The sequence below is a fragment of the Canis lupus genome, chromosome 28 (genome assembly GCF_003254725.2).
Source record: "Canis lupus dingo isolate Sandy chromosome 28, ASM325472v2, whole genome shotgun sequence".
NCBI lineage: Eukaryota > Metazoa > Chordata > Mammalia > Carnivora > Canidae > Canis > Canis lupus.
Window position 1 is genome coordinate 7,880,503 of NC_064270.1, and position 21,010 is coordinate 7,901,512.

Consider the following 21,010-nt stretch of genomic DNA (forward strand, 5'->3'; position numbering starts at 1 on the left):
CCATGAAGGCAATGTAAAAGTAGAAAATGTGGGAAACTTTGCCATTGGAAGAACCCCAGAGGGTAATGATGGAGAAGGCCTTCTAGCCCTGAAAGCCCATCCTGGTCGCCCACTCTGAGGAAACCTATCCATCCCCACGGTACACTAGCCTGTGATAATGGAATCCACCCTTCTACTTTCACCAACCCTCTCTCTCCTTCACACTCACACAGCTCTCTTTTCCCTCGCACAACAAACCAATATACCCTGACCCCAGGGAGTTGCCAAATCCCATATGAGTTCCCTTTATCCCAATCTCTTTACAACAGTGTCAGGAAGCTAACTGGTTCTGTTTTACAACTTGAATTTCTTTTTCTTTTTTAAAGATCTTATTTATTTATTCATGAGAGACACAGAAAGAGGCAGAGACATAGGCAGAGGGAGAAGCAGGTTCCCTGTGGGGGAGGGGGACTCAATCCCAGGATCCCGGGATCCGCTGTGAGCCAAAGGCAGATGCTCAACCACTGACCCACCCAGGTGCCCCTACAACTTGAATTTCCTCAGGCTTCTAGTTGAACATCTCCCACTGACATGTAATCTGCTCCTCAGGTCAGAGGTCACACTCAACTGAGATACACATGACACAGTGATAAGCAGACTCCTCCCCAGATAGCACCTCAGGCTGGTGTAGCCAAATCCTTAATAAATACACAGACAGAATGCACCACTGGGAGAGGCCTGGTAGTATGGCAAAGGGGGGGTGGTGGCAGGGGAGGGTGGCTGGCCAGGGAAGTAGTCACTGGGTCTAGGGCCACAAGCACATTTTTCATTCTCTAACTGCCTCTGTTAGTGTAACAGAAAACTAGACACTGAGCTTGGTGGAAAGATGTGGGGCAGGGGATCTGGCTATTATTATTAACCAGGAGCCGCCTTGCATAAGCCACTCATTGCTATGCCTCAGTTTCCTTACCTATATGGGGACTGGATTGCCCAGTGCTTTTCAAATTGTGGTGTCAGAGACACATTCACAGCCTGTAGCTATACCTGAAAATCTTGGCGTGTCTGTCTTTCTGGGGTGTCAAGCTTCTTCAAGATTTTTGGGACCCCACTCTTTTTACATGAAAGCATTTTTGTATCGTTGCTCAGAATGCAAAGTTCACATACATTTTGTACAGTGACTAATAATTGATGACATTTCAGGGGCAATTGCTATATGCCAAGTGTTAATCTCTCGATATGAGCCTCACGATTACCCCGGGAGATATCTTATTCGCATTCTACAGGTGAAAGAAAACCTGGGAAACGGAGAAAGAAAAGAATCCAGCTAAGGTCACCTGCTGCTAAGCAAAGATAAAACAACGGGTCCCTTCTCCCCCGAAGGAGGCCCGCGCCCATCGCCGAGGGCTCTGGAGTGTGCGCCTGGACGCGTGGGGCTTCTTGGATAAAGCCTGAACCACACGGATCTCCAAAGTCCGGCTCTGACGCTCCGAAATCCATTTTTCTTGAATCGGTGGATTAAGGGCTTCGCACACACTTGGCCCCCGGAGGTCGGTGGAACCTGGGGCGCACTGCAGGGGTGCGGGGCCCCCGGGTGGGCTCTCAAGCCCCCGCCCCGGCCGCCGCCGAGCCCGGCACTTCCTCGTTCCCGCGCGCCCGGCCTCGGCCCGTAACGCCCGGCGCCGGCGCTCCCGGGGGGCGGGGGGCGGGGAGGTGTCGCAACCGCCTCCCTCCCCCTTCCCCGCCTTGGCGCTCGGTCACCTCCCCGAGGCGCGCCCCACTCGGCTGCGGGCCGCCGGGCGCCGGGCATGTCCCCTGAGTGCGCGCAGGCGCCGGGCGCCGGGTCCCCGCGCAGCCTGGAGCGGGCCAACCGCACCCGCTTCCCCTTCTTCTCCGACGTCAAGGGCGACCACCGGCTGGTGCTGACCGCCGTGGAGACGGTCGTGCTGGCGCTCATCTTCGCGGTGTCGCTGTTGGGCAACGTGTGCGCCTTGGTGCTGGTGGCGCGCCGACGGCGCCGCGGCACCACCGCCTGCCTGGTGCTCAACCTCTTCTGCGCCGACCTGCTCTTCACCAGCGCCATCCCGCCGGTGCTGGCCGTGCGGTGGACCGAGGCCTGGCTGCTGGGCCCGGTCGCCTGCCACCTGCTCTTCTACGTGATGAGCCTGAGCGGCAGCGTCACCATCCTCACGCTGGCGGCCGTCAGCCTGGAGCGCGTGGTGTGCATCGTCCGCCTGCAGCGGGGCGCGCGGGGCCTGGGGCGGCGGGCGAGGGCCGCGCTGCTGGCGCTCGTCTGGGGCTACTCGGCGCTCGCCGCGCTGCCGCTCTGCGTCTTCTTCCACGTCGTCCCCCAGCGGCTGCCCGGTCGCGACCAGGTGAGCGCCCGGCTGTGCGCGCCGGCAGGCGTCTGGGGCGGGCTGGCGGGCGAGATCCCGAGGAAACGGTGGCCCGGGATAAAGGGCAACGAAACCAGCAGAACAGTCACAGGCCATTCGCTGTATCTGCCCGCTGTGTCGCTGTGCCCGGTGCTTTGAAGTGTTGGCACTTAAATGTCACTGCAGCGACGCAGGTCCCCTGAAGGCCCTCCAAAACCTTTTCACGTGGAGTCCTCCAAATGCCTGCAAAGTGCACTCTTTATTTTGAGGTTAGTGCAATAACGGGAAGGCGGGAGCCAGCCAGGTGGAACTTCCAGGATCCGGGGTGGCTAATCGCTTTGCTGCGGACTGAATTCTGCTTTCTCGCAGGATTCTCTCTGCTGCTGCTGCAGCACTCTTACTGGCGCACGTCCACTTTTCCAGTGAGGAAGCTGAGGCACGCAGGGGAATGACTTGCTCAGGGCATCTCACCCTCAGTGCGAGGAGGAGCTGAGATCGTGCTCAGCACATTCTTGAGGGTCCCGGTGCTCTGAGAACCTGCGGGCAGAGCCAGGGAGAACAGACATCAGAGACCCAGGGACCTAAGCCCAATGCTGCCACTTAGGGGTGTTGGGATCCTTCCCCGGAGCCTCAGTTTTTCCAACTGCAAGACAGAAGGATTAGACTAGAACACAGGATCTTCTCTACCTTGGGAGCCTTGGATGATGGGTGGCTTCAGAGTATCCTGGGTGCCGGAAATGTTTGGCAGATTCCAGAAGCTGGCAGATGAGCTTTATTCTGAGCAGTGTGTTCAGTTGTCATTAGGAGCTTTGTGGGGGATCCATGACGTTAAAAAAAAAAAAAGGGTTCTGTGGACAGTTCATGACACTGGCTCGGGTCCACTCCCAGTTCTGAGGTCCGGCATCGCAGTCCAGGGCTGTCCCTGTTGCTGCCCTGCTGCGCTCTTGCAGAGTTTGCACACCAAGATTCAGTTCAGGACCGGGAGCCTGGATGTGGGCCTGGTCGAGGACGGTGGCCGGTGGTTCTGGCTGTCATCCCAGTGTGTTAGGTTTTCTGCACCTCATGGGAAGGGACAGAGAAAGGACAGACGTCTGTGCGCCCCAAAGGAAGGCACACATCCTGTCTTGGGGACAGCCTCTGGGGTGAGGGTGGGGCTGTGGGGGCGTCTGCCCTAAGCTGGTTTCCCTTTCTCTACAACTCACTGGTTTCCTGGCCTGAGCAACACTGTCACAAACCACAGCCCCAAAGAGAGGTCTGCTCAGTGACCAGAAGGGAATGAGAAGATGGAAGGGCACGAGAATAAGATGTGACCTGGGGAAGGCTTTCTGCTAGAGAAGTCTGGCCAGAGATTGCCCTCTTGGATAGTCCTCTTGAGCAGGGAAGCAGAGGTGGGCTTCTCTGGGGGTTTCCCCAGATCAGTGTCCCACACAGGTCTTTTCCAGGGGTGAGGGGAGACGTCTGCATCCTGTGTAAGCAGTATCTTTTTTTTTTTTTTCCTTTTAACACAAGTCAGACCTAAAAGTCTCTTTCCTAATAGTTTACTTTTTGCATGGAATACGTTGTGAGGTTTTTGTTTGATGGTTTTGTTTTGTTTGAAGGCCTTGAATGACTAATAAGCAGGAATTATGTCCGGCATGTGGCACTTGATCAAAGAAAATGTAAGCCTATGGCCATGCCCCCCGCACCGGGGCCAGGACAGCTGAGCTCAGCTGAGTTGGTGGGGTGCCACTGGCATAGCAGCCAAGGACCCCAACCTAGTGGGCAAGCCTGTCCTCCTCAGCCCAGATATACCTGAGAATCAAGGTGGGTCACCCAGATACTTCTAAAATAAGCGAAAGACCAGGCCTCACCGCAGAGCCGCTGGACCAGCCGGAGGCCAGGTTCTCCTACCAGTCTTTGATCTCTTAAGTTACTATCTCACTGAATCACGGTGTTTCTTTTTTCATAGACCTTGAGGGACGTTTCCTCATTTTTTTTTCTTACAGAAAAAAATGACACTTGGGAAATTAAAGATCAAATAGAATATGTCTTTAGGGTATCTTATGTTCCCAAACGTGTGCCCCTCCCTTTTACAGTTGTTTTAGGTACATTTATACTTGACTGACAAATAACACTAAAAGAAGCGAGGCTCTTGTCCCCTCCTGGCCAAAAGCCCAGACTAAAACTGCTCGCCTGCTTGGACACAGGTGGCTGTTTGAGCAAGAAGGCCTTCATGCAGATGGGGGCTCCTCTTGTTTTGTCACTCTGTATTTCACCTCTGGTAGGGTGTCTGTGTCGGAGCCCCCTACAGCACTTCTGGGATGACCAGAGCTGTACTGCAAGGTGCTTCCATAGAGACTTGTGTTGTGGCTTTTCCTCAGTGTCCCTTGGGGCCGGGCATGCAGACCCCCTCTTGTCCTAAAGCAAAAACACCTCCTTGGTTCTAAGAGCCTTTGGAGAGGAATTGGACAAAGCCATTGGGAGAACACTTCAGAAAATTGGGGGTTAGGTGAGGTGGCTGCAGGAGCCCTCTTCCCTGAAATTAGTAGAAGTGGGGCCAGGGAGCCTGTAATGAAAAGCCAGATGGTCCTTTCGAACTCTCCAACCCCTTTGTCTTTTCCCCACCTGCACTCCTGCCACATGCCTCTGCCAATAAGCCAAGGAACAGAAAAACTCTCCTCTTCCTCAAGGGCTGTGACCGGAGCCCACGGGAAACAACTCATTTTATAGGTGAGCAAGCTGAGGCTTAGGGATTGAAGAAATAAGTTAAAAAGAAGGAGAAAATGGGGAGAAAAAGGAGTGTGGCCATTTTAAAAAAGAGACAGAGAAGGATCTAGGCTAGACTGAACAGAGTCTCACATTTAAAATTAGCAAAAGCTTGTTTTCTTAATCCTCTGTTCCCAGCTTCCTGTCTGTAGACTGTGCCTGCCCCTTCCCACTTGGCCACTGAATACGGCGGTTTTAGGTGAGGGATACTTTCCTACCCAAACCACCAGCTGAGGGAGCTCACTAACCCTGAACACGCGCTGGCTGCCTCTGCTGAAGAAGCGCTGGCCAGGGAAACAGGGCCTCTCAGAGCTTCCTACCAATTAGGGTGCACCCCCAGGTCCCCAAACCAGGAGCATGAGTAGCCTTGTCCATTTGGACACTTGGGTGCCCAGCAGTCCAGGTGACCACCTCTCTAAAACTTCTCTGAAGGGAGGATGAAATGATTGACGTGCTGAAAATGCTAAACAATTTGGTTTTAGGAGTATGGGCTTTGGGGTCCAGCATTCTGAGTCTGAATCCCATCTCTGCCACTTAGGGGCCATGTGACAGAGGCAAGTGGTCCCCACCTCTATGCCCTCCTTTCCTCATCTCCAGAATGGGCATGGGAACACTGTAACCTTATAGGATTGCCGTGGGGACTAATGCTCAGTACGTGAGCCAACACCTGGCACATACACAGTTAAGCACTCAAGAATTGCCAGCTATTATTAGTTTCCTTATCTTCGGTTATAAGTATTTTAAATATTCCTTAAATAGTGTGATTCTTCTGATTGCTGTAAAATAAGAGACTGTCGTTTTAAGAAGGTGGGCACATGGCAGCAACACAGACATCTCAGCCAGGTCAATTCAGCCTGTTCCAACAGGATTCCTGCCTGTGTGTGCTGTGGCCATGGCAGGACACTGACCCTCATCGGCAGGTTGCGGGGTACTGTCCACCCCGGCCAGAATGTGCTGCTGCCCGTTCATTCCACAAACATTTACTGAGCACCCCTCCACGCTGCCCTCACCACGAGTCACACGACCGAGACACCGTCCTGTGCAAAGAGGTGCATGTATCGACAATGCAGATGGCCTGAAACCGTGGCACAGTGCGGTTCTCACAGAAACCCTACAAATAAGTGTCTGTGTGTTCATTTTCCGAAGGGGGATGTGCCTAAAGTCACAGAGCAGTCAGGGGATGGAACAGAATATAGCCCGAGTCTATGCTCCTCCCCGTGGTGTTTCCCATGAATTCACACTTCCTTAGGAGCCCCCGACCTCCCCACTCGGCCTGCCCTCGTTTAATACCAGACCAGAATGCCGTCGTGTCTCTGCTGAGTGTAAACTGGCTGACGTGATAAACACAAGTTTGCTTGCCTTTGCTACTATTAGAGGATATCTTTATGTTTTTAAAGATTTTATTTATTTATTCATGAGGGACACAGAGAGAGAGGCAGAGACACAGGCAGATGGAGAAGGAGGCTCCCTGTGGGGAGCCAGATGTGGGACTCGACTCGATGCCGGGGCCCTGGGGATCATGCCATGAGCTGAAGGCAGACACTCAACCACTGAGCCACTTAGAGCATCCCTAGAGGATATCTTTAAGATAGAAGAAAGTTCATCTCTTGCACTGATGTGTTCTTTCTTTTCTTTTAGGAAGTGGGGAGACAAGGGTATATCCACTGGGATTCCCACTGCCTTAAAGTGATCTTGAAGTCTTCCATTTTGCTTGAAGAGTTGGAAGAGGGAGAATGGTTTACAAAGGGATCCTCAGGAGCCCCTGGGTGGCTCGGTCTGTTAAGCATCTTATCTCTGGGTCCTGGGATTGAGCCCCACATGGGGCTCTCTGCTTAGCAGGGAGTCTATTTCTTCCTCTGTGCGCTCTCTCTCTCTCTCTCTCTCAAATAAATAAAGAAAATCTTTTAAAAAATAAACAAAGAACTGGCTTGGGAAAAGATCAAAAATAGCAATAAATAACGAAGTACATCTCAAAACAAACAAATAAACAAAAACCAAAAGAATCCTCAGGGGTACTCCAAGAGACATCATTAGAGAAGCTGACAGGAACCAGCTGGAATCAGGTGGCATTTGCAGATAAGTCAGCCAGGGTGGAGAGGGGTCAGCTTTTGAGCAGTGCCTGTAGATAGATGTCCCATCCACAGGGGAGTCTTCTCAGAAGAGAATGAGTGGTATCTCAGCTGAGGGTGAAGATGAAAGGCAGCGAGCTAGACATGGTTGTGGGAACCTGGAGGGATGTTACAGGCAGAGGAAATAGCCCACGTGTTGGCAAGACACGGTGTGGGCAGGGTTGGTGGGGCCAGCTGGAGGAGGGCCGGGTGTGCCCCTTTAGGGAGTCTGGACTTGGAAGGAGAGAGATGGCTTGGCCTCGGAGGGTGGGCCTGTGAGAATGAGATACGTGGATGTGTTGGATAGTTATTAGGGCAGAACTTAAAGGTCCACTCTGAGTAGGGAGGGAGGGAGGGAGAAGAAGGCAGAAGGCCCTTACTCAGGTCGCCAGCAGCACAGGGAATGGTGACTCCATGCCCTGAGCCAGTGATGGCAGGAGGTAGAGCCTTCCGGGATGGGACATTGGAGCTTGATATGCCTGTGAGGCATCCTTCAGAGATGTCCTCAGGGTGCAGGGGCCAGTCTGGGGTTCAGGAGAAGACAGGGCTGGAAAAAGCAGTGGCATCTTGAAAAGAAGCCATGGAAATGGATGAGGTTGCCAGGGAGAGGTGGTGGTTGGGATGGGGATACAAGTCACCCTTAGCCACACATACCCTTGTATGTGGCCTTGTTTGTGGCCTCCTGCCTTCATGCCTGCTGGTCCTGATGCCGAGCTCCAGCGGCCTCATCCCTCCAGGCATAGTGAACACCACCCCTCCGGGATGCTACTTCCTCTGTGACGTGCTCTCCTGTCCCCTCTCGCTCTGGGCACCACCGGCTCACTGCCCTGCGGTGAAGTTTCTTAGTGCTTCTCTCTCTCCCTGAGCACATCAGAGCCTTCTTGAGGGCAGGCTCACCTTGCGCCTTCCCACTGTGGCCTCATGGTGGTGCAGCCACCAGGGTGTGAGTCAGTGAGTGGTTGAACACAGCAATTGAAGGACAGTCTTTGACTTGGCCAGCTCTGCTTCTGGAGCTCAGTAACAAAGCAGGCCTAGCGCTTTGGCTTTTCAAATTTCCTTTTTTTTTTATTTTTTTAGATTTTATTTATTTATTCATGAGAGAGAAAGAGAGAGAGAGAGAGGTAGAGACACAGGCAGAGGGAGAAGCAGGCTCCATGCAGGGAGCCCGACGTGGGACTCGATCCAGGGTCTCCAGGATCAGGCCCTGGGCTGAAGGCAGCACTAAACCACTGAAGCACCCAGGCTGCCCTCAAATTTCCTTTTTAAAACCAGGAAGCACTTCAAACATGCAGAAAAATACAGAGAATAAGACTCATGTCTTCACCTTCCAGAGCTGACTCACAGCCACGCGGTCCCCCCCCTGAGTCACAGCCCAGGAGAGAATGCTAGAATCAAAATAATGTAAGTCAGTTGGATTTTCCCACAAAAACACTATTATAATACTAGACCAGCTCTCTGCCTGTGGGCCTGGTGCCTGTTGTTACATTTTTTAATGCAAATAAACACTGCACTCAACCTGTGATACCACAGAAAGCTTTCGAAAGAGCACATAAATCCGTCATCCAGTCCACACCGACCAGCCACGGTCTCTTCTGTCAGGCCTGGGGGCGCTGTGCAAAGTGCTCACCTGACTTCCTTATCACACCTAGTGCCAGGAGTGAGTGCCACAAATCAAAAGGTAAAGGAACGTCTTCACCAGAGTCATGAATGGGAGGAACTTCCTGGATGAGTTCATTGCTTTTGTTGAAAAAAATAGCTGAACTATCACAGTAATCTATGTTTCATGTTTGATCAGCACTTCTTTTAAAAATTAACTTGTATCGCCATTTTTTTTTGCTCTTATAAAATAATATAGGCACATTCTAGAAAAATCAGATAAGCCAAAAGAGCAAAAATAACTTGAGTCCCAGGGGAGTCCCACCGAGAACAGACAGTTTTCTGGAATGTATCCTTCCAGTCTTTTTTCTACACATATGTGAGGGGTAGTGTGCACTGGTGTATATCTGTTAGTTCACACCTACACATTTTCTTCAACAGCATGGGGCTAATGCAGGCAGATTGTTTAGGGATCTACTTTTTTGCTCCAATTGTAGGGAGAATATCTGGCTCTATCATTACACATTCTTCTACAAAATCGTGGTAAGCATGGAGAGATTTTGGCAGATATTCTGTAAAAGGCTTTTGAAAGAGTTGGGTCCCTTGGGGGGCTTCTGAAATGGTTCTGGGATCTGTTTTTCTGCCCTCCCTATACATTTTCCTATCTCAAATATAGGACTCAGAGATCAAGGCACACTCAGGGATGGAGTCTGTCTCTTCTGATCACTGCTTCAGCATATTTGCTGGTATGTGTTGCCCACCAGTATTGTTGAATGAGAGCATGGTGGGTAGAGATCTGGGTACCAGTGAAGCTGCAATGATTATCTAAAGTCCATTACCTCACTGCCAAGATTCAGAAGATCCTTGAGAGACACCAATTTCTTTCCAATCACCATGATGTATAAAGATCTAATGAACTTTCCCCCCTCAGGTGTGGACAGTAGGGATGGGGATGGAAGAACAAGTTTTTGGAATTACTTTGGCTCAGTGGTTGAGCATCTGCCTTTGGCTCAGGTCGTGATCCCGTGGTCCTGGGATTGAGTCCTGCATCAGGCTCCCCTCAGAGAGCCTGCTTCTCTCTCTGCCTATATCTCTGCCTCTTTCTGTGTGTATCTCATAAATAAATAGATAAAATGTTTTTTAAAAAAGAATTACTAGTACATTTGTGAACCATCTAAACAAGATAGGAAAGGGAAGCAACATTCTCACCGCCCCTTTCAAGGTACAAATATGATTAAAGCATTCTTCCCTGCTTGATTTGCCTTTGAGTTTTCTTAGCAAGTCCCTGTATTTCTTTTATAACCACTTAGCTCTGTGGGGAAGATATTATATGATTAAAAAGACCTACACCTTCAGTCAGTTTGGACAACAGTATGGAGATTCTTCAGAAAGTTGAAAATAGAGCTACCCTATGACCCAGCAATTGCACTATGAGGTACAAATGTCATGATCCAAAGGGGCACCAGCACCCCAATGTTTATAGCGACAATGTCCACAATAGCCAAACTATGGAAAGAGCCCAGATGTCCATCAGCAAATGAATGGATAAAGAAGGTGTGGTGTATATATACAATGGAACACTGCTCAGCCATCAGAAAAATGAAATCTTGCCATTTGACATGGATGGAACTAGAGGGTATTATGCTAAGTGAAAAAAGATTAATCAGAGAAACACAGTTATATTATTTCACTCATGTGGAATTTAAGAATCAAAACAGAGGATCATAGAGGAAGATAGGGAAAAATAAAACAAGATGAAATCTGAGAGGAGACAAACCATAAGAGACTCTTAATCATAGGAAACAAACTGAGGTTTGCTCAAGTGGAAGGGAGTGGGGGAATGGGGTAACTGGGTGATGGACATTAAAGGAGGGCACGTGATGTGATGAGCACTGGGTGTTATATAAGACTGATGAATCACTGACCTCTGCCTCTGAAACTAATAATACATTATATGTTAAATAATTGGATTTAAATTAAAAAAAAAACCTACAGTCTTAGTGTCTTAGACTTGTTTTAGGAGGATGTTTCTAAGCCTTAGTTTTATCCTCTGTGTAATGGGAAAAATAATAATATGCATTTCAATATGGCTGTTGGGAACATTCAATGAGATAATGTATGTAAAGTGCTTCCCGGAATAGAAAAATTGCTCAGTGACTATCAGATTTACTATTTTCTGTTAATACTGAATAGGAAAAGAAGTAACTGTTTGCATTTTGGGTTTGAGCACACGATTATGATATATGTGATAAAAGTTATTTGCTCTGGCTTAGTGTAGCATTCAACAAGTACTGGCTGAATGAATGAATGAATGATGCTAGAAATCATTCTATCATTCTACTACAATTGGTTATGATGCCTTGTCCACCAAAAGGCAATAATGTTTTACACAGAATGTGCTCTTAAAAGTCTGTTCTACGTAAAGACTGCTAACTCTGGGAAACGAACTAGGGGTGGTGGAAGGGGAGGAGGGCGGGGGGTGGGAGTGAATGGGTGACGGGCACTGGGGGTTATTCTGTATGTTAGTGAATTGAACACCAATAAAAAATAAATTAAAAAAAAAGATAAAAAGAAAAAATAAAATAAAATAAAATAAATAAAAATGTTAAAAATAAATAAATAAATAATAATAATAATAAAAAAGTCTGTTCTACGCGTCCAGAAGGGTTTAGGGCAACTTGGTTTATTTTTTATTTTTTTATTTTGTAAAGATTTTATGTATTTACTCATGAGTATTTACACAGAGAGAGAGGCAGAGACATAGGCAGAGGGAGAAGCAGGCTCCCTGTAGGGAACCTGATGCAGGACTCGATCCCAGGACCCCAAGATCACGACCTGAGCCAAGGGCAGATGTTCAACTACTGAGCCACCCAGGTGCCCCAGGGCAACTTGGTTTCTAAACAGTTTTGTTCCTACAGTCAAGCAGTCAGGGGAAATTTGTGTTTGGGAGGGGAGACAGACAGATCTCAAAATTTTCATTGACCTGTTTATTCCTTGGAGGAAGTTGTTGCAGCAGCTACTAGTAACTATGTAATAAGGTCCCCACCGTGTTTTGAGGTTTGTAATTAGTGTCAAACATTGGAATCCAGCACAACATACTGATACCAGCAAGGTCACAAACCAGGCTTTTCCACCCCATTCCAGTGGTTTTATATCTCAAACGATGCGGGATTCTGTGGGGTTGTAGCGTGCTCTTCTGGAGGAGAGACACAGGAGGATAGAGCTTTCAAGTCTAGGCACAATTACAGCTTGGAATAAGCCAGTGGGTTTCTTTGATACAGCTGGACACATTTTAGACATTTGCACGGCCCCCCAACAAACACTTAGTGCCTTGACATGGTTCCTGGTGCTTTCAGCAGTACCAGTGGGAGAGCACTGAAACTTTTCCTGTTTTTACATGCTTGAGTACAACATGCACTTCCAATCTATGTAACCTCTTAGGGCTCAGGTTGTCTCCTGTAAAATGAGGAACTTGCAAAAGAAGAAGGCTCAGGGGCTCTCAGGCAGCTAAGTCCAGGGAAGCAGACAGAGCGCTGGGCTTGGGAACTAACTCCAACTATTACCAGTGCTCCTGAGACTCCGTTGCATCTCCTGGAGAATGGGAAAAATAACTGGTTATTCTGAGGGTCAGAGAGAAATGGTTTGTAGGTGTGTTTGTGTGGGCAGGGGGAGGGATGCTGAGATAGATTGATTGATTGGTTTATGACTGTGAGAGAGAGAACAAGTGGTAGGGAGGAAAGAGGGAGGGAGAGAGAAGCAGACTCCCCACTCCCCAGAAGAGTAGGAAGCCTGATGCAGGGCTCGATCCCAGGACCTGGAGATCATGCTGAAGGCAGATGCTGAGCCACCCACGCATCCTAGATGCTGAGATTTCTTGTCATCCTAGTTGTGTAATGGTAACAGCACAGTGTAACAGTGTCGACCACCCTCCTACTGGGACTGAGCCAGAGCCAAACAAGCAGCCACCATTTAAATGACGTTCTTCTCTTCCTTCTTGTAACTAGGAAATTCTGATTTGCACACTGGCTTGGCCCAGTGTTGCCGGAGAAATCTCCTGGGACGTGTCGTTTGTTACTTTGAACTTCTTGGTACCAGGATTGCTCATTGTGATCAGCTACTCCAAAATTTTACAGGTATGTGTGCTTCGAGTGCCACAGCTGAACTCCACTTAGGCTTGGAATCAGCCTTCCAGGTCAAAAGTTACCTTAGAGTTCATGCCAGTCCAATCCTGGCTTTCTGTCTAGGTCCACTCTGCAACAGTGAGGGGAAAGAGTTGTTTTTTTTTTTTAAGTTATGTCTTTATGATTGTTATTTTATTATTTAGCTGATCACTAAAGTAATACAAAGCTCATTATAAAAAAATTAAAGACATATAGAAATGTATCACAGAAACTAAACATCTACTCCTGCTGTTAACAGTTCAAAGTACATTTTTCGGGTTATTTTTTTTTATAAATTTACCTGTATACATGCTTTTAGCTGTGTGTATGTATATATGTTATATGTATATAAAATACACCATATAAAATGGTCAAATATCAACTATACGCTATGCATTCAACCCAATGCTTGTTTGTTTCAGATTTGAGATAACACTATTTGTAATTTCCTTTTTTGTCTTAACACTATATTGTAATATCTTTCCATATTTGTTTTTATATCTCTGCCTCTTTATTTTTAATGGTTTCTTGGTCTTCCATCATACGGATATGACATAATGTATTTTATGGGCTTTTGGGTTGGGTCCATTGTCACCCCATAACAAACAGCAATATAGTGATGGAGAATGTACACTTCTAAAAACTTTTTATTGAAGTATAATATACATCCAGAAAAGCATACCCAGCATACATGCACACCTCACAAGCTGACCACACTGCTAGAAGCAGTCCAAGAAAAAAAATGGGAAACAGAACATTGCCAGAAGCCCACTCATGTGACCTTCCCATCACTCCCAGAGAAGGTGCTTTTCGAAAGTGCACTGAACCAGGAAATGATCTCTACCTTTTTTTTTTTTTTAAGATTTTATTTATTTATTCATGAGAGACAGAGAGAGAGAGGCAGAGGGAGAAGCAGGCTCCATGCAGGGAGAAGGTGCTTTTCGAAAGTGCACTGAACCAGGAAATGATCTCTACCTTTTTTTTTTTTTTAAGATTTTATGTATTTATTCATGAGAGACAGAGAGAGAGAGGCAGAGGGAGAAGCAGGCTCCATGCAGGGAGCCTGACGTGGGACTCGATCCAGGGTCTCCAGGATCACACCCTGGGCTGCAGGCAGCACTAAACTGCTGTGCCACCGGGGCTGCCCTGACCTCTACCTTGAAGTGAGAATGTGTCCAGGGCCATAGAAAGGACCCTGCCAGCCTTTCTCCTACCTCTTGAGGCAGCCCATTCTTAGAGGCACAGGCAGATGGCATGTGTTCATGCTCATCTCAGGTTTAAATTTTTTTTTAATTTTTTAATTTATTTATGATAGTCACAGAGAGAGAGAGAGGCAGAGACACAGGCAGAGGGAGAAGCAGGCTCCATGCACTGGGAGCCCGACGTGGGATTCGATCCCGGGTCTCCAGGATCACGCCCTGGGCCAAAGGCAGGCGCCAAACCGCTGCGCCACCCAGGGATCCCTCATCTCAGGTTTAATGCAAAACCTTGAGTCCTCTTAGAGGTTTATAGCTGTTGAATCTTGGTTTTTATTACATATTATAAGTCATCTGGCAAACAAACTTCGTGAAGTGGGGCCCTGTAGGTCTTGCTTGCTAGCTGGCTACTTTAATGGCCCTTTCTTGGCAGCTGAGGATCTGTAACCTTCTGAGATGCTCAGAACCCAAAACTAGGGCAACTTCTCTCTGGGTCTGCTAATCCTGGATCCTTTGGGAGAGGGCCAGCCATGTTCTTCTCTAGACTCTTCCCCACCAGTTGACTTGTGGCCCACTTAAGTGACACCCACCCTGGGGCTTGTTCAAGGCATGAGGCAGATTCAGGCCTGGAGTTAAGGTCTGTAAAGTGCTTGCAATGGGGGCCTGGCATTTGTAAATGCTATGTAAGTACTAGCCATTAATACCTTAAAAAAAAGGAGTAAGGGAAAAAGGAAGATAAATGTAGAATGAATTCTTTAAAAGTTATTTAACAAATATTTATGTAGTATTTACAATGTGTCCTATTAAGGATTTAATCCTATTAAGAATTAACAGATGAGAAAACCAATGCACAGAGAGGCTAAGTAAGTTGCCAGAGATCACACAGCTCACAAGAGCAGTATCAGGTTTTAAACTCAGGCAATCTGGCCCCAGAGTCCCAACATTTTGATTCCTCAGACATTTGTTAAGGAACTGCTCTATGCAAAGTGTTGGAGAGTAGAGATAGGTCAAGAGTGAGCAGGCCACCTTCTTTATCTAGAAGGAGCTTTTGTCCAGGAAAGGGAAGAGGAGACAGACAGCAGCACCACTGCCCCAGGTAGAAATCCCTGATAGGCCAGATGCATTGGTGCCGGGGCTCAGTGTGAAACTTTGGCAAACTGTTGAGTGTTTCATGGATGTAAGAAGTAAAGGAGGGGAAGGAGAGGGAAGAACAAAGGGCCATGGAAGGCAGACACGGAGACAAGAAAGGGCTCTTTTAATAATCTGCTTTTTCAGTCCTTGCTGTGTGGCCTTTGGCAAGTTACTGGTCTGAACCTCAGCTCCCTCATCTGTGAAATGGCGATGACTCTGACAGCGTAGGATTGTTGGGAGATACTGTCGGAGATATGGCCTGCCTGCCACAGGGGCTGAGTGAACCACTTCTGCTGTTATGTGTTAGGCAAGACTGTCCCTCTGACCCTTGTCTCAGAGCATGCTGGGAAAAGGTACTGTTGAGTTTTTTGAGTGAATAAACCACAGGTCCAGATTGGGAGCATGACAGGAGCAAGAGGCCAGGGCTAGAGCAGGGCCAGCCAGCTGGAGCAGGGCTCCTTTGTGGGCGTCCCCTGGAGGCCGGGAGGCTCGGGTCTGTCCCTTGGCACCTCACCTCAGACTCCTCAGCCACCTTCTGAGGGAAGATTGACTTATTCCACAGACAGATTTCCCATCCTCTTCAATCTTTTTTCTCAGGCCAGGGCCCATGTGGAAACATTCTCAGAGCCCACTAGGCCCCTGATCTGCCTCTGAACTGCAGTTCATTGCTTTCTGGATACTTTGGTCTAAACCCAAGGGCAGCCTTCAGTTCTTCCCACCACAGACCCCAGCACAGCTCCGGGCTAAAACAGAGTATCTATCATGACTCATAGGAAACAGTGCTCTGGGTAGTGACTCCAAGTTATAATTAATTTTTAAAAATATTTTATTTATTTATTTGACAGAGAGAGCGCGCATGTGTGAGCACAAGTGGGGGAAGCTGCAGGCTGAGGGAAAGGGAGGAGCAGGGTCCCCGGGGAGCAGGGAGCTGGATGCGGGGCTTGGGGCTCGATCCCAGGACCCTAGATCATGACCTGAGCCAAAGGCAGATACTTAACTGACTAAGCTACCCAGGTGCCCCTCAAAGATATAATTTAGATCCCATCACTTCCCTCACGCTTAGAGCAAAACTCAAAGCCCTCACCTTAAAACCCCGTATGATCTGGCCCCTGCCTGCCACCTCACCTCATCTTCTAGTCCTCTCTTGTATCCATATTGGCTGTGGGGCTGTTCCTCACACATGCCAACTCACAGTTGCCTCAGGGCCTTTGCACGGATGATTTCCTCTCCTGGATCTCTATTCCCCCAGTTTCTGTGTGGGCCACTCCCCCAACTCCATAAGGTCTCTGTTCAAAAGGCTTTTCCCCAGAGACCCTCCTCATCACTCTCTTGTCCTTTATTTCCCTGATTTATTTCTCTTCAGTGCACTTACAATCTCTGTCATGTTCCATTTGTGTGCGTTTATTTGTGCAGCATCTGTTCTGCCCACTAGAATGCAAGCTCCATGAGGGAGGGCTGAGACTTTGTTTTGTTTACTGCTATAGCTCTATGCTGAGTCCAGAGCCTAGCCTATTCATCGTAGATGCTCAGTAAATACTCACTGAATGAGTAAGACAAACTTTGGGTCACATTGAAAGAGCCTACAGTACCTCTTCCTTTTGGGCAGTGGGGAAATCACTGAACAAAAAGTCCTAAGACCCAGATCTACTCCAAACTTTATTACTGTGTGACCTTAGACAAATCATTTGACTACTGTGGGCCTTGGTTTTGTCTGGAGCTGGATAGGCCCCAGGGGATTGTTTAACACATTAAGAAGATAATGTAGATATGATAATATTTCAAACAGGCTGCTAGACTTTAATTTGAAAGAGATCTAACCTTGTGATTTTGAAAATCACACTAATGCAAACATAAGACTTTTAAAAAATTACTTTCTAAGCCACTAGCCAAACTTACTATCACCCATTTCCTGGGAGGGCTATGACATTTGTCCTCACTTTGGACCTGTGGGTTTGCCAGGCAGGTAACTTGGGAGCAGGAAAGCTTCCAGGCGGTTGGAGTGTCTGGACAGCCCCTCATAGCTCGTGTCTCTCTCCCACTGAAGATACTCATAACTTAAAGTCACTGGATCAGCTTTTCAACTGAGATTCTTCCATCAAGAGCATAACTCGGTAAAATGAAATGACCATCAATGTTAATCAACTCTTTTCATAGAGACACAACTAGCAAATCATCTGAAGCCATAAGACACATCCCTCCACCCTCTACCTCTTTCTCTCCTGTTACCTGTCAGCACTGCCTCTGACTCAGTTTCCATGTATGTGCCTGAGAAGTGCCCCCCTACCTTTTTAAGATTGTATTTATTTATTCATGAAAGACACAGAGAGAGAGAGAGGCAGAGACACAGGCAGAGGGAGAAGCAGGCTTCATGCTGGATGCCCGATGCGGGACTCGATCCCAGGACCCCGGGATCATGACCTGAGCGGAAGGCAGATGCTCAACCACTGAGCCACCCCAGTGCCCCGACAGAGACATTTTAAAGCCCTTTAAAGCCCGGAAAAAAAACGTTAACTAGTCTTATTGTCTAACATGGGGTGGGGAGCAGCAGGGAGCCACATTTGATTATAATGAGCCCATTTTCTTCTCACTCCCTGAAAGTCGTGGAAATCATGGGCAGAGGAAATGGAGGCACCAGTCAGTGCTAAAAACAGACCCAACCACTTATCCACTCGGACCATGAGTCAGCCCATTTCTCTGTCTGCTGGCTCACAGTCACTGTCAGCCACTTGGTAGAGCTCCGGGCCACAGAAGCCACAGGGCTGCCCAGCCCTCCGGGAGCCTGCAGACTGGTGGTGGTCAGAGGTGACAATGATGCTTCAGCACCTACCACATGGCACATGTAGCACAGGCCATGTGAGTCCCCAAAACAAAGCACTGCAGCATGCCACGTGGGAGATGAACCAAGAGGCTTTCTTGGTGTTTCTGGCATTAGAGCTTGAAGTGATAGTCCAGGCAGAAGGATTTCCAGTGGCAGAAGTAGTAGATGGTAGGAAGGAACTAGTTTAACATTAAGAGCATGGGCTGGAGTCAGACTCCCCAGGTTTGAAGTTCAGCTTTTCGACTGCTTAGCTGGGTGCTGTTGGGCAAGTTCCTTAACCTCTTTGAGCCTCAGTTTTCTCATCTGTAAAATGGGGGTCATCAAAGTACGTATGTCACAGAATTGTTGGGAGAATGTAAAGAGATAAGCCAAGTGATATGTATAGAGCCTGGCACATAGTAAGTGCTCAATAAATATGAATTTATATTGAAATCATTCAAATATATGAGGGACTCTAGCCTTCTTGGCAGGGCAATGTGGGCAGCACAAGCGATGAGGTTGCTGTTGGAATCATCCCTTACGCACCCACCACTGTGAGGTGACTGTCCTCACCTGTTGGTCATGGTGCCTGATCTCCATGTAGCTGGTGGTGGTGCCAACAGATCCTACTGATCAGGGGATCATTCCCAAATGGCCCATGCCACAGGCTGACTCCTGGCAGCAGCTGTCTCAGCAAATGAGCAGCCTCTAGTCCTCCACTTCAGGGGCCTGTGGCAAGACTAGGATCCAACTCAATTGCTCCTGTAAAGGAAAGGAACCAAATACAGGGGCTCAGTGCTCCCTTTCTGCCCAGATTTGCCACACCCTCATGCCATCTCCCCTGCCACCAAACTGCCAGGGAGTGGAAACAGAGAGTACGGGAAGCTACAGGCCTTGTATTTTTAACTTGATCTGCTTCAGTACCACAATGTTTTGAGTTTGTAGCTTGAACACATACCGCTCTTACACAATGACTTACTTCTCAAGAAATAATAGGGAAAATGCGCGTCTTAGTCTGTTCGGGCTGCCATCACAAAATACCACAGACTGGGTGGCTTGTAAACAACAGAAGTGAATTTGTCAGAGTCATGGAGGCTGGGAGGTGAAGAGGAGGGTGCCCTCCCCCAGGCTGCAGCCTGCCCCCTTGTCTGTGGTAGAGGGCTGAGGGAGCTGTCCCGGGATTCTTTCCTGAGGGCACTATTTGTGAGGGCTTGGATCCCATAACCTGATCACCTCCTAATGCCATAACCTCGGGGGTGATGCGTCGGACCATAGCAATGTGTTTCTGCTCGCATATTTCTCTTCTAGACCATCCAGCGCAGCCTTTTCACTTCTCTGCATCAACTCTCTTTATAATACGGGTGATTTTCTGCCTTATTTCCTTGGAGTCAGCCAGATGCCCCTTTTCCCCAGAACATCCTAAGTGCAGGCAGCTGCCAGGCTCTGAGACAGGTGCTCTCCACACAAATTTCCAAAGCCAAATTGTCTCAGGGCAGCAGGGATGACAGCTTCCAATGCTAGCTGCTTTGCTCCTCCAAAGTCAAAACCCCCAACATCCTGCAGTAAATCATGGCTGTGGCTCTGTTTTGTGTTCCTGCAGATCACAAAGGCGTCAAGGAAAAGGCTCACGGTGAACCTAGCTTACTCAGAGAGCCACCATATCCGCGTGTCCCAGCAGGACTTCCGGCTCTTCCGCACGCTCTTCCTGCTCATGATCTCCTTCTTCATTATGTGGAGCCCCATCATCATCACCATCCTCCTCATCTTGATCCAGAACTTCAAGCAAGACTTGGTCATCTGGCCATCCCTCTTCTTCTGGGTGGTGGCATTCACGTTTGCCAACTCGGCCCTGAACCCCATTCTCTATAACATGTCACTGTTTAGGAACGAATGGAGGAAAATTTTTCACTGCTTCTTCTACCCAGAAAAGGGAGCCATGTTTACAGATACATCTGTCAGAAGAAATGATCTGTCAATTATTTACAGCTAATTAAATTTTCTCTATAGGCAGTTTATCACCCTCTGGAAAGCCATGATATGTTCTCAAAGGGAGTTAATTTCCAGGTGCATGACATCAATGTAGCCTGCTTTAAGAAAATATAACCTATGCAAATACATATTTATAGCACCAGTAAATTAAAGGGTGATCATTAGGTTTAACAATTTTACCCTTTATAAAAATTTGCTATGCGCTCCTTTTAAATATGAACTTTTTCAGTATGTTTGCAATATGATTGAGTTTAATAAATTTTTATTTATAACTGTTCAGCAATCACATCACTTACATGTAAAGCCACACTGTGCTGGTTTCTGGAATGAGTTTTGGAAATGATCGAGGACACAGGTTTCTCCCTGAAGGATCACAGCCACTATAGGCCTCCACCCTGGACTTGCAAGGCCTAAAGACCATTCACTAATGTAAAAAGCACTTGAGGAATTTCCAAAGAGTAATTAAAGATGATTTCGTTTTTCACTTATAAGAAATGCAATGAAAAAAAAAAAAAAGAAAGAAAGAAAAGAAATGCCATGGACTCTTTTAGGAGAAGCTGTGTCATGAAATCCATGAAACCAGAGAGGAGATAGGATGGCTCAAAACATCCAAAGTGAGAGCACAAGCAATTCCTTCCACTGATTCACCTGTCAGGTGCCTCTTAAGCACATGCTGGTGTTCTTGGTGCTGAGAGGGGTCTAGGAAGACCCTTCTAGGGGATGGTATTTGGGCCAAAAGGTGAACTATAAGAAAGAGCGAACCATCTGAATCCAGGGGAATGGGGCTTTGCAGACATTACAGACACTGGTCCTGGTGCAAAGGCGCTGGTATACTTGTGGGACAGAAAGAAGGTTGGTGTAGGCAAAGTAAACTATTGACTGAGCTTCCTCTATGCTACAATCTGTCCTTAATGCCAGGACAGAGGGGCGCCCTACT

The 21,010-nt window shown here is 47.9% G+C and overlaps 1 protein-coding gene across 1 annotated transcript; it reads left to right on the forward strand.

Annotated features, from left to right (window-relative positions):
- The first annotated feature begins 1,739 nt into the window (after window positions 1–1,739).
- FFAR4 (free fatty acid receptor 4) lies at window positions 1,740–20,350 on the forward strand. The gene is made up of 3 exons (XM_025466554.3): window positions 1,740–2,351; window positions 12,805–12,933; window positions 19,685–20,350. Exons 1-3 carry the CDS (start codon window positions 1,785–1,787, stop codon window positions 20,072–20,074), a joined length of 1,086 nt encoding a protein of 361 aa, XP_025322339.1. The 5' UTR covers window positions 1,740–1,784; the 3' UTR covers window positions 20,075–20,350.
- Window positions 20,351–21,010: the final 660 nt, after the last annotated feature.

Coding starts and splice junctions, on each gene's coding strand:
- FFAR4 (XM_025466554.3), top strand. CDS start 1,785: ATGTCCCCTGAGTGCGCGCAGGCGCCGGGCGCCGGGTCCCCGCGCAGC. Junction 2,352..12,804: donor GGCTGCCCGGTCGCGACCAG/GTGAGCGCCCGG, acceptor TCTTGTAACTAG/GAAATTCTGATTTGCACACT. Junction 12,934..19,684: donor GCTACTCCAAAATTTTACAG/GTATGTGTGCTT, acceptor GTGTTCCTGCAG/ATCACAAAGGCGTCAAGGAA.